Here is an 18,285-nt window from a genome sequence, read left to right as displayed (position 1 = left end):
AAGTTAAGATGGCCCTGAGCACCCATCTCCATGCCTAGACACCCCAGCTTTACCTCTTTGCTAGTTCTCGGAGGCCCCCTCCATGCAGCCCCCCACCACTGCCTCTTCAGGCGGAGATACAGTGAGGGTCTGCTATAAGGGTTTTTGTTTGAAGCCCGGGAGCCCCAAGCTGCTCTGAGTTCTCAGCAGGAGTGGCGGAGGGGGATGAGGAGGCTTCCTTGCTGCATTGGCAGCTGCTGACTCTGGATCTCACAGCAGCCTCACCCACCTCTAATGTCTTCCCTGAACACATCTTCTCTAGTTCCGCCCTCTCCACTTCCTCCCTCAGACCTCAAACAAGTCGTCTGGCTTTCAAGGGCTGCTGTTGAGGATACTAACCATGCTTCTATCACCACATGTTTGTGGACCAGACCTCCCAGCACCTGAGCAAAACCATGGCTTCCTCCATCAAAGCACAAAACTTCCAGTGCTGCTCAGCTCAAAATCAAGACACCTTGGAGGGACACCCTCATACCTGTCCTGTAAAGACCTCTCCCCAAAGCCCAGTCGGCACTGAACAGGAACTTCCTGATGCAAATCAAAAGGGAGGAGGGAACCAGAGTCTAGAGGACTAGTTTAGGACTAGACGAATCTTCCCAGTTGGGCTTTCCCTGGTGGCTCACCTGGTTAAGCATCTGCCTGCAACACAGGAGACCTGGGATCAATCCCTGGGTTTGGAAGGTCCCCTTGAGAAGGGAATGGCTACCCACTCCAGTATTCTGGCCTGGAGAATTCCAGGTACTGTGTAGTCCATTGAGTCACAAAGAGTCGGACATGCTTGAGTGACATTCACTTTCAGACAAATCTAGAAGATGAATCTAGGACCAGACTAGTCACAGAATTTGAGATAATTTTTTAAATGATTCCAAATTTGGAATTCTAGAATTCTATGCTCTTTTTTGCTCTTAGTTTCTGAGGTCCAGTGATATTTTATTTCAACTCATATTTATGTCATAAAAATATAAATATAATATAAATATAAATTAAGCAAGGAGACAGCTGTGCCTTCTTCTCCTCTCCAATAGCTGCAGCTGTTCTCCTTGACAAGTGTTTCTCAGGTGAGATAAAAATGATAACCGTGACTATTATTATTTTCAGTTATACAGATTTCAAAGCCCAATCTATGAACTCAGAAACTTGGGGTTTCTTTTCCAAAGGAATATTACTTACACAGGGCAGTATTCATCCTTCTGTGGGTTATAAAGTTCTGAGCTTAAGTCCTCTGAAGAATACGAAGCTTCTTTGGGGCTTCAGGAAATGAAATCCAACCTGCTTCCTTTCCCTACTTGGATTGTCAGAGTCCACTTAATGAAATGGTTCTGTTCCTGAAAAGTTGGTTGCAAAACAAATTCTGTTAGATAAATCACATTTCCTCATGGATCTCCATTTTTAAATTAAGGATGCATTCCCCAAGGAAATAATTGGGGGATTAAATATAAATTATACTAAACACTTGATAAAACTTTTAAAATCACATATTTAAAGAAAGGCTATTGTTAGAACACTAGTGGTGATGATCTTTTTTAAAGTCAGGAAATACAGCGATTTTGCCAGGAACAATTGCCAAAGGTGGTGCTGTTTGGGAACAGAGTGAATGGATAAGGATGATATGATACATATATACCTTGGAATATTATTCAGCCATAAAAAGGAGCAAAATTGAGTCATTTATAGAGATGTGGATGGACCTAGAGCCTGCCATACAGCCTGAAGTAAGTCAGAAAGAGAAAAGCAGGTATCGTATATTAATGCATATAGAAGGAAACTAGAAAAGGGGGACAGATGAACCTACTTTTAGGACAGAAATAGAAAGGCAAATGTTGAGAACAGACTTATAGACACAGTGGGGGAAGGGGAGGGCGGGATGAATCAGGAAAGTAGTGTTGCCACACACACACTACCATGTGTAAAATGAATAGCTAGTGGAAGGCTGCTGCACAGCACAGGGAGCTCAGCACGGCGCTCTGCGATGACCTCGAGGGGTGGGGTGGGAGAAGGGTGGGAGGGAGGCTCCAGGGAGAGGGGATATATGCATGCGTAGAGCTGATCCCTGGGTCAGGAAGATCCCCTGGTGAAGGGATAGGCTGTCCATTCCAGTATTCTTGGGCTTCCCTGGTGGCTTACATGGTAAAGAATCCACCACCTGTGATGTGGGAGACCCAGGTTTGATCCCTGGGTTGGGAAGGTCCCCTGAAGGAGGGTATGGCAACCCATTCTAGTATTCTTGCCTGGAGAATCCCCATGGACAGAGGAGCCTGGAGATCTACAGTCCATGGGGTCACAAAGAGTCGGACAGGAGTGAGTGATGAAGCACAGCATAGCTGATTCACGTTGTGTACAGCGGAAACCAACACAACATTATAAAACAATTATTCTCCAATTAAAATAAAATTAATAACCTAGAAGCAATAAATAAAAAGAAAAAAAGAGGTTGACAAACTTCCAATTATATAAACTACATCCTGAGTGCCTTGAAAGCCAGAAATGCCCAAGACATGGTCCCTGCTGTTAAAGAGCTTCATTTACATGGGAAAATAAAACCAGTGCACAAGGCATAAAACGAGCACTAGAAAACACTCAGAGCTGCAGGATTAATAGGTGTGGGGGCCATTCTGTGACCTAGTGTGCTGCCTCTGTCCACATGTGCGATCCTGGACTCGTCTAAGCTTCAGTTTCCCACGTGAAAAATACAGGATTGACCTAAATCCCTAATTCCCAAAGTTGAGTATACATGAGACTTTTTAAAACTCCTCATCCCAGGAGATCCTGATTCAGTAGGTATGACCGGCAGCTAAAATTCTCTATTCAAACAATGATTCTATGCAATTCTATTGACATCAGCCTCTGTCCTGCCTCTGTGGATCTGTTTTTTTTTTTTTTTGTCTTTCTTCCAATATTTTTATAAGTTCTCCATTCAAGCGACGAAGCACTGATCATTTCATAGCCAGAACAGAGATGCTATTAAAGGAAAACTTTCCTTGAATCATTAACTCTATAAATTCAGATTTCAGTTAATTTATTTTCTTTTCTGTTTGCTTGTTTAAGTAATACTGATGGTTACCTCATTTCTGGTGATTCAGAGTTTTATTTGTTATCTACATATATGTATGTATGTTTAGTCTCTAAGTCACCTCTGACTCTTTGCGACCCCATGGACTGTAGCCCGTCAGGCTCTTCTGTCCATTGGATTTCCAGGTAAGAATACTGAAGTGGGTTTGCTATTTCCTTCTGCAGGAGATCTTCCAGGACCAGGGATCGAATCTGGGTCCTCTGCATCGGCATGTAGGTTCTTTACCACATAGCCACCTGGGAAACCCATATATGTATATATATACTAGCTTTCTCTCTGGTTTTGATATTTTTGCTTCTAATTGAGAAAAAGTATATGAGGAGAAAGGTGAAAAATATGACTAAAGCTAAAATGTGTAAAGCATTTTAATCTATACATATTAATTTTTGCATACCTTACCCAATTTAATTAGGAAGTGTAGGGACTTTTGCTTTATTGGTTATGCCAAGCCTTTGACTGTGTAGATCACAACAAACTGTGGATAATTCTTCAAGAAATGGGAATACCAGACCACCTTACCTGCTTCCTGAGAAATCTTTATGTAGGTCGGGAAGCAACAGTTAGAACTGGACATGGAACAACAGACTGGTTCCAAATTGGGAAAGGAGTATGTCAAGGCTGTATATTGTCACTCTGCTTATTTAACTTACACAAAGAGTACATCATGCGAAATGCCGAGTTGGATGAAGCACACACTCAAATCAAGATTGCTGGGAGAAATATCAATAACCTCAGGTACACAGATGACACCACCCTTATGGCAGAAATTGAAGAGGAATTGAAGAGATTCTTGATGAAAGTGAAAAAGGAGAGTGAAAAGCTGGTTTAAAACACAACATTCAAAAAACCAAGATCATGGCATCCAGTCCTGTCACTTCATGGCAAATAGATGGGGAAACAATGGAAATAGTGACAGACTTTATTTTCTTGGGCTCCAAAATCACTGAAGATGGTGACTTCAGCCATGAAATTAAAGGACACTTGCTCCTTGGAAGAAAAGCTATGGCCAACCTGGACAGCATATTAAAAAGCAGAGATATTACCTTGCCAACAAAGGTCTGTCTAGTCAAGGCTATATTTTTTTTCCAGTAGTCATGTATCGATGTGAGAGTTGGACTATAAAGAAAGCTGAGCATCAAAGAATTGATGATTTCAAACTATGGTGTTGGAGAAGACTCTTGAGAGTCTCTTGAACTGCGAGGAGATCCAACCAGTCCATCCTAAAGGAAATCAGTCCTGCATATTCATTGAAAGGACTGATGCTGAAGACAAAACGCCAATACTTTGGCCACCTGATGCGAAGAAGTGACTCATTGGAAAACACCCTGATGCTGGGAGGGATTGAAGGGAGGAAGAGAAGGGGAACAACAGAAGATGAGATGGTTGGATGGCATCACTGGCTCAATGGACATGAGTCTGAGCAGGCTCCAGGAGTTGGTGATGGACAGAGAAGCCTGGTGTGGTACAGTCCGTGGGGTCACAAAGCGTCGGACACGACTAAGCAACTGAACTGAACTGAACTGTAGGGACTTCACTGGCAATCCAGTGGTTAAGACTTTGCCTTCTGGTGCAGAGTCGTCCAATGCATGGGGTGTGGGTTCAGTCACTGGTCAGGGAGTTAAGATCCCACATGCCTCGAGGCCAAAACACCAAAACATGCAAGGGAAACAATATTGTAACAAATTCAATGACTGTACTTTTTCTCTAATTTTCCATTTGTTCTAGAGAACTCAGGTTAGTAAAATTAAGCTTCCTTGGTTTTTGCAGAATGACATTAGTGTAATTCTCTTGCTCCGGTAATACAGATGTAGATCAGTAGGAAACGTACACTCTGCCCAAATCTTAAACTATCCAGCTTCCTTCCCTACGTAAAATTGCCCGATATTAACATTATAAATTTCACATATAGTAGCGCAATGTTCCCACAAATTTTTTTTACTATGATTGCCCTAATATTTACATATTTGCATTTCACCCTGTGGCAATATCCCCCTCTCTGCCTCAACTTCTCCATTTGGATGTTCCTATAACAAGTTCATCAGAGTTTGGTGCCTGTAAGTCGTACTACAGTCGCACAAGAACCTGTTTGATTGGTAGAATTAAACCAGATGTGTGATCTGTGGTTGGAGAGAACAAGGGACCTGGGAACCCTGTGTCGTTTTGTTTCCTTGCTTTGATGGTGTCATCGCAGCCTCCCAGGAGATCTGAGGTCCTACCAGCCACTGTCCTGATACTGGAGCTTGATCCAGAAACAGCTCACCAGAGCTAATTTATTTCCTAATGCTACAGCACTGTTAATTTATAAATTACACTGGTAATTCGAGCTATTATTAATTTCAGATGGTGTAGGGCAAGCCTAATTAAAATATGACACCAATTGCCACACATATGTACCAAGGACCACCATTTAAAATTAATGGGAATATTAAGTGTGACACGAGTGTCCGCAATGCTCTGCACAGTAATTACAGCATCTAGTGGGGAAGATCTGACAAGTGTAGGCTCACGGTGGGTGCAAATAAACAACGACAACGTAAAAGGAAGCACGAGCTCTTCACTTAAGCCTCTTCTCCTCATTTCCTCCACCCTTCATCAGTTCAAGGTTAGTGCTCTTTCCCCGAAAGATGCTTAGGGAGCAGTGACAGACAATTAAGGCCACTGTGCTTACTGGTGGGGACCATGAGTCTCTATGGGTTAATGTTGACTATCTTCTCAGATTCTGGACTTTGGGGCCCTGCTTGCTACTTCCAGCATCTTCTTGGTTCTTCCTGTGAACTTATTAACACTTGCTTGCCTGCTGTGATAGATGCTGTCCACAGGTAGTACAGGCAGGGGAGCTCCTGTACGTGTACACTACCGGTTTCATAGGGCAGAAAGACACCTGGGGGATGCTCAGGTTGGACTAGGTCTGGATGGTGACAGACTTGTCAAGACCCAAGAGTGCCGGCCCCTCTGGGCAGGCAGTGGTCCTTCTGTGTATGAGAGCTGTTGTTTTCCATGTCCTTGTCATCACTCCTGCTATTACCGTTATAAAAATGGTGATCTTAGCAATGTCACAGAACAAATACAAGCATTGTTTACACGTTGTTATTGTTGTTCAGGCACCCAGTCGTGTCCGACTCTTTGCGACCCCATGAACTGCAGCACGCCAGGCCTGCCTGTCCATCACCAACTCCCGGAGTCTGCCCAAGTTCATGTCCATTGCATCGGTGATGCCATCCAGCCATCTCATCCTCTGATGCCCTCTTCTCCTTATTTACATACCACACACATAATTCTTTGTATGACATCAGTTTCTTTTTATTGTCATATTTATTTTCTGCATCACAGATACAGGCAGCATTATGGAGAGGTTTTATTCCCTGGGGGAAGGACTGTGCCTCTTCCCTCCCCCTCAGAATAGGCTCCCACACTGTGTTAACATAGCCCTGATCCTTTGAGTCTAGACCTCCAGGAAAATCATAGGATAACTAAATAGCACTTTCAAAGTGGGTTTCAAAGTGCTTTCATGTAATCGGTTTATCATTTGTTCCTCCAGACATCCCGGTGTGCTCTATGATGACCTAGAGGGGTGGGATGGGGGTCCCTATCTCAGACCCAGAGCCTGACTGCTTGGTGAGAGTCGGGGAGGATGAACACTGACATTATTCATCACTTACTGAGGACCGGCAGTTCTCCAGACTCTGTGCTTGGTCCGGGTGGGAGCATTGTACCTGGTCCGCTGGGGAACCGAGGACAAGCTAGTGATGTAAGAGGTAGAAGGGAGGCAGGCAGGGGAGCTGGTGTCCATCCTGAGAATCTGCGCTGAGAATAAGCATGATGCTCTGCAAATGTAGCCACCCCACACTTGGTTTGCTAAGTTTGTGCCTTTGGTGTTTTTCCTCCCATTTCCTCACCCCTACTCCTGCAGCTGTGGGCTTTGTGAGTGAAGATGAATACTTGGAAATCCAGGGCATCACCCGGGAGCAGTCGGGGTACTATGAGTGCAGCGCCTCCAACGACGTGGCGGCCCCCGTGGTGCGGAGAGTCAAGGTCACCGTGAACTGTAAGTAGTCTCAGGCGCCCCCACTCAGCACCTTTGGGAGGTGCTGCCCTCCTGGCCACAGAGAGAGCTGGACCCCAGTGCCAGCCTTGACTCGGGGCGGGAAATGGGGCAGCCTCGCTGTCCATTTTCTGCTTTCAAGAGCAACAGTTCTAAACTCTTAAAGAAAATAAAGGGGCACTGAAAGTAATTTTATATAATCCAAAACTTGAGTCCTAAAAGATCATTACATGGCATTCAGTGCATAATTTATACAAGCTTGTCTTTGAATCCCAATTTTTACTCATAATGTCACCAAGCTTCTCATTCTCTGGACAGTCATCTCCTTAATAGGGAGCAAAAAAAAAAAAAAAACCAAAAACAAAAAACATGTATATGGAAGAAATATTATAATTTATGTTTATGGTATACTTATGTTATCTCATCCTCTTCTAATTATGTATGTTGATTGACATGGTATACATTCACAATTGAACTATAAATAGATAAACATACACATTTCCAATATGAGAGGGTATATCTCATTCCTGTTTTTTGCTAATAGAGGTACTGAGCCCAAAAAGCTGGAGGCCACTTCTCTGGACTCCTCCTCTCCCTTCACCATCCAGTTCTCTCTGACAATCGATGCTGTTCAATGTCCCCGCTCCCTCGTGCATTCTCTCTGGGCTCCTCGTTAGGTACCCTGACTCAGGTCTCTAGGACATTCGGAAAGTTTTCCCAGCTGTGCTGATTTCAGATGTTCTTAGGACAGAATAGAACCCAAGAGTTAAACCAGCAGACAAGAAGAGTTTCTCCTTCCAAACTTGGGTGGGGTTGGACATAGAGGAAGAATACCTTGGTTTGATGTTTACTCCTTTTCTTTAATATGTTGGTTTTTGTTACAATTCGAGCCTAATTAACACAAAGCACTTGAAGACTCAAGGAAACAGGTGAAACAATCATGCCATTTTTGTACCCTACCACAATTTCTTTTTAAAGTGACATAATTTACAGTTAATAAAGATTAACCTAAACAGTAAGGAGATGTAAGAGAAGGGAAAACCCTATGTAGGGAAATAAGAGAAATCTATGGGTAAATCAGCACACGATGTTTATAGCCTGAGGTGGTCAGATGCAGGTCCAGGATTTGGCTTTGAGGTGCTAAAGCAAAGAGAAGAAACATCTTTTGGTTTGAGGTTTATGTCCATAAGATAAAAGTGAATTTGTCGCTTGGGAGAAGCACTGCTTTTCTCTGATGCTGAGACTTGAAAAATAATTTCACTTTAAGGTCTCTATAAATAGACCACAGCAAGCATCACTTGCAATAGCCGGGCAACGGTTGGCTGTGGCTCTTCTATAGTGCATTTCAGTGCAACTGTCGTTATGACAAGGGTGGTTTGGCAGAGACTTGGAATGAAAGGAGGCTGAGTACTTAAGTGAAGTTGTTCTGGCTGTATTCAAGGGTCCAGGGTAGAACACCTCCAAGAATGACAGATCTGTATATCCCCCAGGCAATTCTCCAGGACTATTACTTCTTGCAACTGAGTTTTCAATGGGAATTGAATAGTTCAAGCTTATATACTCTGGCAAAAACCTGGTGTGCAGAAAATCTATAGGGCTGGATTAAAGGTACTGTCAAGCCATGGGGCATACGGTGGATGGAGTTGGCTATCTCCTATGAAATGGGAAAAGTTTAAACAGGAAATAGGCCTAGATGCCTGCTCATCCCACTGGCGTCCAGAGGGGAGTAGAGGCAGTGCGCTCCAGCCTTTCCCTGGTGATGCGGGATGGCTTCATTCTCCGGCACTTTGTAGAGACCGGAGTTAGAGTGGGGCCTGGAAAACAAAGCAAGGGGGGCGTTTGAGATGCTGTCGAATGTCCTCTCTTTGTAGATCCTCCATACATTTCAGAAGCTAAGGGGACGGGCGTGCCTGTGGGACAGAAGGGGACGCTGCAGTGCGAAGCCTCCGCGGTTCCCTCGGCAGAATTCCAGTGGTACAAGGATGACAAAAGGTAAGACTCCCTTCCCCTCTCCCTCCCCTAAGAAGAAGGAAGCTCTTCCAGGTCCCTGGTTCCACACAGACGCAAATGGATTCCTGCAAAGTCCTCTCTTAAATGCCTCTTACCTATGAAGGAGAAACAATACCCAGACCAATCTCTTCTTGACGTGAATGAACTTCAGCTGTGTTTGTAATGCTGCCATGTGGAACTATCACTCGCCAGTCAACGAGCCTAAGAAAAACTATTTCTTTAGGAAAATGAACTGTCAAAGGAAAGACCACCAGGAGCCCTGGAAAGCCTGTGAATTTTTTATAGGCCTGGGAAATAATGTGTTCTGTCCGCAGCTATTTTTAACACATTCTCAGGCTTGCATTAAGGCGTCAGGAGTGCTCCTGGTGCTGAGTTAGCTGTGGCCGAGGACTCCGGTTCCATTCCGGGTGCACTCAGTGGTGGTGCAGCGGCGTGTCCGTGACCCGACTGGGCGCTCCTTTGTGCAGAGCTTACACTCTCACGGCAAGAGAAAAGACAAGGGCCTCCCCATCCCCCTCCTATTGTCACAGCTGCCATCCGGATGTTTGCGTGATTCACTGAAGTTTGTCACTGCGAGGAGTTATCAAATGGCACGTTAGCACAGGGTTCAGCAGCTCCGAAAGCTAGGCAGTTACTGCCATCAAAGAGCTATTTTAAGGTGGATGAACAGCAATTGATGGGCAAGAGCTGTTCACGGTCAGAACCCAACTTGGTGAAAATGGGAGGGGGCAATGCAGGGTCCTGAGGTGTATGTGGGGTACAGGAGGGGGAAGGAGTGACAAGCCTGAGAAGCTGAGGGAAAAAGCCACAAAAAGGGCAACTTTGGGAAGGAGAGAGGGTGAACAACTCCAGGCCAAGACGCAGATTGAGAGCAACCCAGCTGCTGCCCACAGGACTTAACATCCCCAGTGCTGGGGGCTCTTTACTCAAGAGGCCAGTGTTCACGGCAGCACTAGGTACAGTAGCCAAGATGTGGAAGCCACCTAAGTGCCCACTGACAAATGAACGGATAAAGAAGATGTGGTACGTATATACAATGGAATATTAGCCAGCCATAAAACAGAATGAAATAATGCCATTTACAGCAATTTGGATGGACCTGGAGATTATCATAGTCAGGGAAGTGAAACAAAAAGACAAATACCATATACCATCACTTATATATGGAACCTAAAATACGACAAGTGAACTTATTTACAAGAGAGAAACAAACTCATAGACAGAAATCAAACGTGGTTATCACAGGGGGAAGGGAGGAAGAGAGATAAATTAGGAGTTTGGGATTCACAGATACACACTACTGTTGCTGCTGCTGCTGCTGCTAAGTCACTTCAGTCGTGTCCGACTCTGTGCAACCCCATAGATGGCAGCCTACCAGGCTCCCCCATCCCTGGGATTCTCCAGGCAAGAACACTGGAGTGGGTTGCCATTTCCTTCTCCAATGCATGAAAGTGAAAAGTGAGAGTGAAGTCGCTCAGTCGTGTCCAGCTCTTAGCAACCCCATGGACTACAGCCCACCAGGCTCCTCCATCCATGGGATTGTCCAGGCAAGAGTACTGGAGTGGGGTGCCATTGCCTTCTCTGACACACTACTGTTAAATATATATAAAAGAGATAATCAACAAGGGAAGGACCTACCTGCTGTATAATAGTACAGGGAACTATATTCAACATTTGGTAATAACCTATAAGAGGAGAGAATCTGCAAAAGAATATATATATATATGTGTGTGTGTGTGTGTGTGTGTGTGTGTGTGTATGTGTGTATACATATATATATGAATGTATAACTAACTCACTTTGCAGTACACTTGAAGTTAACGTGACACTGTAAATCAACTATACTTCAATTAAAAAATAAAGTTAGGGACTTCCCTGGTGGTCCAGTGGTTAGGACTCTGCTTCCATTGCAGGGCATGCAGAGTTAACCCCTAGTCTGGGAATTAAGATCCCACATGCCACACAGAGCAGCCAAATTTTTTTTAATTAATTAAAAAAAAAAAAAAGGCCAGTCAGCACCAAGAGCCCCTCTGCTGCTGTTGCTGCTAAGTCGCTTCAGTCGTGTCCGACTCTGTGCGACCCCATAGACAGCAGCCCACCAGGCTCCTCCATCCCTGGGATTCTCCAGGCAAGAATACTGGAGTGGGTTGCCATTTCCTTCTCCAATGCATGAAAGTGAAAAGTGAAAGTGAAGTCGCTCAGTCGTGCTGGACTCTTAGCGACCCCATGACTGCAGCCTTCCAGGCTCCTCCATCCATGGGATTTTGCAGGCAAGAGTACTGGAGTGGGGTGCCATTGTCTTCTCCAAGAGCCCCTCTAGTAGTGCTTCTCACGTGGAAGGATTCTAACGAGCCACAGCGGAACCTCTGACTAAGTGACCTGGTGGTAAACAAACGTCACGGGTGAATGCAACTCTGCACTAGTCAGAGGTCACTTAGTCAGAGGTTCCGCTGTGGCTCATTAGAACCCTTCCACGTGAGAAGCACTACTTTTTTGTTCTGAAGCGCCAATTCCGGCAGCAAGTTGGGTGCAGTGTATTCATCCAGCCCATTTTGTAGATGCATGTACTGAGACAGAATGAGTAAAAGCAGACTCAGAAAGAGGTCAGAAGAAATAACTGGCTTTTCTCCTTTTTCTCAAGAATTCATAATCAAGCAGAAGGCAATAGTATTTTCCCAATAAATAAACGTGGGTATCTTTCTTCAAAATCCTGCTTCCTTTCTCCATCCATTTTATCTTTTCTTTTATACTAAGAAGAAAACTGAGACGTGAAAGTCCAATATCAGAAAAATAGAAAAAAAAAAAAAAAGACAGAAATCCGTTGAGCTCCAGGGTGAATTCCTGAACTTTCAGTGATTCAGATCTTCAAGGAAATTAATCAGCTACATCCTGTTTTTCTAATCCTGGAAGGGATGAAAATGCAAGCAAAATGTGGAGGAAACAAAATCTTAAAAGATGTGGAGGAAAGATTAGCCCTTAGGCAGAAGTGGACAGTGATGGGCACAGCTGCTGTGTCACAGGGAGGGGGCTGCGGGCTTCCCCGAGGATGAGAGAGCCCGACTGACAGCATCTCCATGGGCAGGGGGCTTTCAGAGCCCTGGGCTCAGGCAGCTCTGAGTCCTCTGTCTGAGCCCTTCTCGAGGCAGCTCCTTTTCTCTCCTTTAGTTGATTCCGCTCAGTTTTTCTATTTGCTCTTCATTTATTTACCCCCCACCCCGTGTTCTCCCATTGAATGGAGGCGTCTGTCCTCTGGGCACCAGGCTGTTGAAGGGCATCTCTGCCTCTGAACTCTTGTTGCTGCCTGTCCTTCCTGGACCACTGGCAGCTTACTCCTCCAGGGCGGTCTCCCAGGGAAGATGGCTCCACTAGGGGGAAGGCCCCCTCTAACCTAATTGATATCCCTGGTGAGCTGAGTGGATTTCTGACACCAGTCAAAGGAGTCCTTGTAATGGAGACAGGCGGTTTTCTCAGAATGTAGAAGTCTCTCTTGACCGCGTTCTAGTCACTCAGTGCCCTCCACCACCGTGTGTGCCATGGATCAAAGGGAGAGGAAAGGGAACCCTGTCCTTAATAAAGACCACTCATCTGTAGGGACTTGAGTTCTTGAAAAGCATGAAGAAGCTGAAGGCTGGTAGTGATACTGAACTGGCCTCTGTACACTGACACCAAATTGACTCTGTCTCAGAGACAGGGTTTTGGGTGAAGAAGAAGAGAATCACTTTATTGCTTTGCCAGGAAAAGGGGGTCACAGTGGGTTCATGCCCACAAAACTTTGTGTCCTGACCCGGAGGGGATAATGGGGAGTTTTATAGTAATGGTTCAAAGAGGAGGGTGGGATCAGCTAGTAATGGTGAGATAATCAGGGATCAGCATCGTTAACCTTTTGTGCTTGTGGGCAGTTTGTAGTTAACTTTTCCCACCTGGTGGTGGTTTCAACATCTGCTAAACAACTCAAAGATATTATGTGTATCCCTTAAAGGGGAGAGGAGGGCACGGCAACCCACTCCAGTGTTCTTGCCTGGAGAACCCCATGGTCAGAGTAGCCTGGCGGGGTACAGTTCACGGGGTCACAGAGTTGGACACCACTGAAGCAGCTTAGCATGCACGCATCCCTTAACAGCCTCCCCAGGGGCCTTGAAGGGGCTACAAGACCCTGTCCCAAGGCTGTCCCATTGCTTCTTGGCTGCTTCTACCCCTCCAGTCTGGCATGCCCTCCCTTCCCTAATTAGCAAGTGTTTGAACCTGCCCTTTGCAACTCAGGGAAGGTCTAGGAGGCTGAATGAAACCTATTTCCTACAAACTAGAAAACTGGGGATACAGAAAGGCTTTGTGCACCAGAGCTCCACAGGGTCCTGCTCAGTTTCAGCACACCTGTCTCAGCACAGCTGACTCAATTTCACACACCTCCATTCTCCCATTACACGGAGGCGTCTGTCCTCTGTGGCATGGGGGAGTGTGTGACCCCATGGAGCGTCACCCCAGAAGCTGCAAAATGCTGCCGAATACCACTGGCTGTCCTGCTCTGCTTTTAGCTAAAGACATTTCAGAGCTGTCAGCAAAGCCTGCTTTCTGAGCAAGCGTCTCTCCCTACTGCAGAGTTGAAATCTAATTCACAGCTTGGTCCGGATGTGACGACTTCCTCCACAGCCCAGGGATGGCTTCAGAATGGCAAAAGGGATCAATAAGCTTGAGGAACTCAGAGAAGCCTCTGGCAGGTGGGCTGCAGAGCTTCCTACGGACAGCATCCCCTGCAGGACAGCAACAGAACAAGCCGGAGATAGAACAGTGGCTTCTGGCTGCACAGCCAGACACCTCATTCCTTTTGGACTGTGCTCACATTATAACAAAGTACGTGGACCCGGGCTGGTTCGCTGTTCCTCATGTCGGAGAGATAAAAGCCCCCAGATGAACATCTATAGGATGGAAAGCAACACAAGTTCCCACATCCCCGCTCTGACTTCCCTGGAGACAGATGCTGGGTTGGGACAGAGGCCCGAATCCTGGTCTTCTCATCACAGCAGTCACAAGTCTTGGCGATGGAGAGAACCGTCCGTTCATCCTGCAGAGAGGACACCTTCAGATAATGATACAGCAGCTGATGTCGCTGCCAAAACTGTCCCGTGGCCCAGGGACAGGAAGGAGTTTGCAATGTCTCACTCCACAGAAATATATTATTTTGAATAACATTTTATGGTTTACAAAGCACTCTCTCATCATTGTCCTGCTGGGCTTTACTTTCTATTTCTGCCCGGAATATTGTCTTTCTCGGTTTGATGACTCCAGTACCAACCATTTGCCTCAATTTCCGCCCTATGAGCCCATTCCAACATGTGTCCACCTTGACATATTGTCCTGTCCACATGTCCTGCTGCAGCCAGGACCTACACAGGCAGCTGAGCTTTTGGGATCAATCCCTGAGATCCTCCATTTAGAAGGATGGTTTTCCCCACTGGTGGTTATCTTTGCTGTAGCATAGACAGCTTCTAGGTAAGGAAGACAAATTATTTCAAGGGAACTAACAGTTTGGCTTAAAGCCTGTTCTCTGAAATAGGACATCCCTGCGGTTTTTACAAAGAGGAACGCTGGCCTCATGATTTCCATGCAGACATGCGGGTTCAATAGGAATTGCTCCTAACAGCCTCCAGAGAAGGAGAATGTGGCCCCACCCACCACCGAAGCAGTTTTTCTCTTTTCCCTCTCTGTCTGCCCCGTAATAGTGTCTGCACTTGTAACAAGTGTGTCTGGCTGTCCTCCCCACCTCTCTCCATGGCTTTTATCAGTGGCCCCCAGTCACTGGTCTGAGCCCTTAAGGCACGTTGGACTCCATGACAGGGTAAGACAGCCAGGGAGGTGGTCCTGGCCGCCTGAGGCCACATGCTTGGGCTTCTATAATCCCTCCCAGGATGAGATGCTCAAATGCAAGGGACACCCAGGCCCATCAGGGTCCCCTAATGTGAAAACAGTTCCTGATTCTTTTACCCTGATCAGGGCCAAAGATAAATTACTATCTGTAGAATGTTTCAAGTTCTTAAGGGACAGTTATTACTACCAGGTGCATGAAAAACTTTGCTCTTTCAAACCCGTCGGGTTTTTCTCCTGTTTGCAGACTAGGTTCTTCATTTTAATGGTTGCCCTCATCATCATCTTCATCAATAACATCAACTTTCCAGCACCTACTGCTCGGATCCTGTGGGGCTGAATGGCACACAGCTGGCGCATTGTATTTGTTGAAGGCACTCACCTTCAGAGAACTTCAATAACTGATAGAGAGATGAAGACCTGCACTGTGCCAACCATGTCTCTGGGCACACACATAAAACAGAGAAATGTAATTACGTGCACCATGGTGGCGAACTTGTTGTGTGGTTGAGTATAAAACAAACAAACAAACAAAAAATGGGATTATAGTGATGCCAGAAAGGGGGAAGAGGAAAGATCACTAATTCCAGAGTTTTTCTTCTTCCTCATGAGGAAAAATACATATAACCATCCCCCTTTTCCCTCTCTTTTCGGTCTGTCTCTTGTTTGTCTCAGGCTGGTTGAAGGAAAGAAGGGGGTCAAAGTGGAAAACAGACCTTTCCTCTCAAAACTCATCTTCTTCAACGTCTCTGAACACGACTATGGGAACTACACGTGTGTGGCCTCCAACAAGCTGGGTCACACCAATGCCAGCATCACACTGTTTGGTGAGAAGGAGCCCCAAGCTGGACAGCAGGGAGCACGGTGGGGGTGGGGAGGGAGCAGGGAAAGGGGGGGTCAAGGAAGAGAGTCAGGAGTAGTTAGGCGGGGGTGGGTGAGAAGGACAGGGATGAGGAGGGAGGGGGCGAGAGAGAAACAGCACACGTGTGAAAAGAGACACCGGGTTTCATCCTGTGCTAGAAGTCCTGACTCTGCAGGAAAGGCTTTGGGGGATACTGAAGTGACATTGAACTTTCCCCCGCAGTATCTCCTTAACTGACCGTGGGGATTGCAGTCGGATCTAGTCAAGAACCCAGAGAGGAACACACACTATTTGCATACTTCTTCCCTGGATGAGTGTGAAATGTTACCATTTCTGAAACTTTTTCTAGTCCTCGGGATATAAGAGAAACTGCATTGTATTGATAAAAGTAGACTCCTGGTCCTTGGGATCCTGAGTAATGTTAGTGTCAGAGGGAGAATTAACATACCCAGTGGGTGTGTCCCTGGTTCTTCATTTGTGTCCCAGGGTGTTGTCTGGCTGCATTAAGATATTATCTGTCCAACAGAGCCACCATCTCGACAGAAGTCGCATAATCATTCATGCATCAATTCATTCAGTCACTCTTTATTGAAAGACTAATCTGGGCAAGGCAAGTTGCGGTGTCTTCATTGCACACCTGGCAGCTACAAGGGTGCCAGAAACAAGGGAAGGAGGCAAGTAAACAGACTGAGATCCCCAGGTCTCACGCTTCTTCGGAGAGAACAGTCACACAGACCTGAGCCTGGATGCCTGAGAGCCATCCTGCGTCTCTGACGGGCTCCCTCCCCAGGAAGACGCAGACTGACCACACAGCCCATGGGACTCATTTCTGGTTGCTTTGTTGGGGGTGGGGTTGGTCAGGGGTGGGAGGCACATCCCTCCAGGGCCCAGCAAGCACCTTAGTTTGGAATCCTTCAAATTTGTTCCCTGGTCTCCCATGTTTACAAGCACTCTTGAGTGTTTCCCTCCCACCTGGGGAGGGAAAGGTAAGGAAGCTAGCAGATCATTGGCAGGAGCCTAAACCCCTTTATTCTGAGAACTCTCAGATAATCCCAGAGCTCCATAAAGCACCCCTCACCCCCTGCCCACCCTGCCACATCTTCTCCATGGCACCACAGACCCCGATCAGATTGTCCAGACAGCCCACCTGTGCTCTTCCCCTGCTCCATCCAGATTTCCAAATTGCATTCCATCCCCCCTTTTACCCGGCACATAAAATAAAGCCCAGCTTTATCCTCCAGGGCTGGGAGGTGGCAGGCTGCCCTTGATCCCAGAACTGGCAGACCGGAATGGGCAGAGCTGTGATTAGACTGATTGATGTGTCTGACGCCTCCCACCCAGGGACAGACATCAGGGCCGCTCACGTTTGTCAGCCTTTTGGCTTTTTGGCAGGTGTCTTGTCTGCATGAACAGAAGGACCATGATTAGGAAGGGGCGGCCCTGCCTCCCCTTGCTTCCCAGATCCAAGGCTCTCCCCGCCCTCCACCCACAGCCTTCCTCTTCCCTGTAAACAGTCTCCCTCCTCCTTTGACCCCTTTGCTCCTCCAAATCAGATGCATGAAATGGTTTTGCAACTGACTTTATCACTGCTGTCTAATTCCCTGGCCTCGTCCCCTGAAGCCATCTAAGATGAGAAGAGAGAGAAAAAGCAAACTTTAAGAGTGAAATACCGGCGTTTGTGACAGCAATGCAGTGAAGCATGCACCGTAAATCTGCTCCTTTCCACAGACCCGTGTTTGGCAATTAAGACCTCTGCCTGCATCCCCGGCAGTTTGTGTGTCACGTGGGACGGTCCTACAGTCGCCAGCTTTCTGGAGTCCAGGGGGACTCTCTGAAAACATGTCTGGAAAAGTGATAGTATGGATTCAAGCAAGTTTAGAAAGACTAGATCAAACAAAGATGAATTGCGTCCGTGCGGGGATGTTCTTTAACACAAGAGAGCTCACAGCCCTGGCATGCTAAATCTCTAAGAGGGAGAAACAGTTTGGAACATTTCCAAATTTAATCAAACAGCAACCAGGTTTTTAGCCTCATTTAAGAGAGCATTTCTGAGAAGCCCATCACAGCATCACCACCTGGGTGACACCTAGTTCCATGGAGCTACGAAATCCCATTAACGTGCCACGCCTACATTTCCACCCCCTTGGCTCACACTGCAGCTGGTCCACACAGCCCCTCCCCTAAACTCTGTATCAACGCCCCCTATCAATTAAGGCCTCTTGACAAATATAAACATGTTAGCGAGTTTTCTATGCCCTTTCCTATGATCAGACCCATCAAGCCGACTTGGGCAGGTTAGGAAGCAGCCTTTGCTTTCTGTGAATACACAAACTTTGTGATGAAACTCCTTCTCCTATAGCATCCGAGGGCCAGCTATCAAAATGGTAGCATCATTTTGCCACC

At 46.3% G+C, this 18,285-nt stretch overlaps 1 protein-coding gene across 8 annotated transcripts in view; it reads left to right on the top strand.

Annotated features, from left to right (window-relative positions):
* Positions 1-18,285, top strand: part of NTM (neurotrimin) — a 951,991-nt gene that overhangs the window by 920,357 nt on the left and 13,349 nt on the right. For all 8 annotated transcript variants that reach the window (XM_040255850.1, XM_040255849.1, XM_040255848.1 and 5 more), the window contains 3 exons: positions 7,020-7,154; positions 9,023-9,143; positions 15,696-15,847. In XM_040255850.1, coding sequence (XP_040111784.1) covers positions 7,020-7,154; positions 9,023-9,143; positions 15,696-15,847 — 408 coding nt within the window. The remainder of the gene's footprint in view (positions 1-7,019; positions 7,155-9,022; positions 9,144-15,695; positions 15,848-18,285) is intronic.

Source organism: Oryx dammah, unplaced genomic scaffold (assembly GCF_014754425.2).
Source record: "Oryx dammah isolate SB20612 unplaced genomic scaffold, SCBI_Odam_1.1 HiC_scaffold_15, whole genome shotgun sequence".
NCBI classification, from domain to species: Eukaryota; Metazoa; Chordata; class Mammalia; order Artiodactyla; family Bovidae; genus Oryx; species Oryx dammah.
This window is presented reverse-complemented; position numbering and strand designations above follow the sequence as displayed.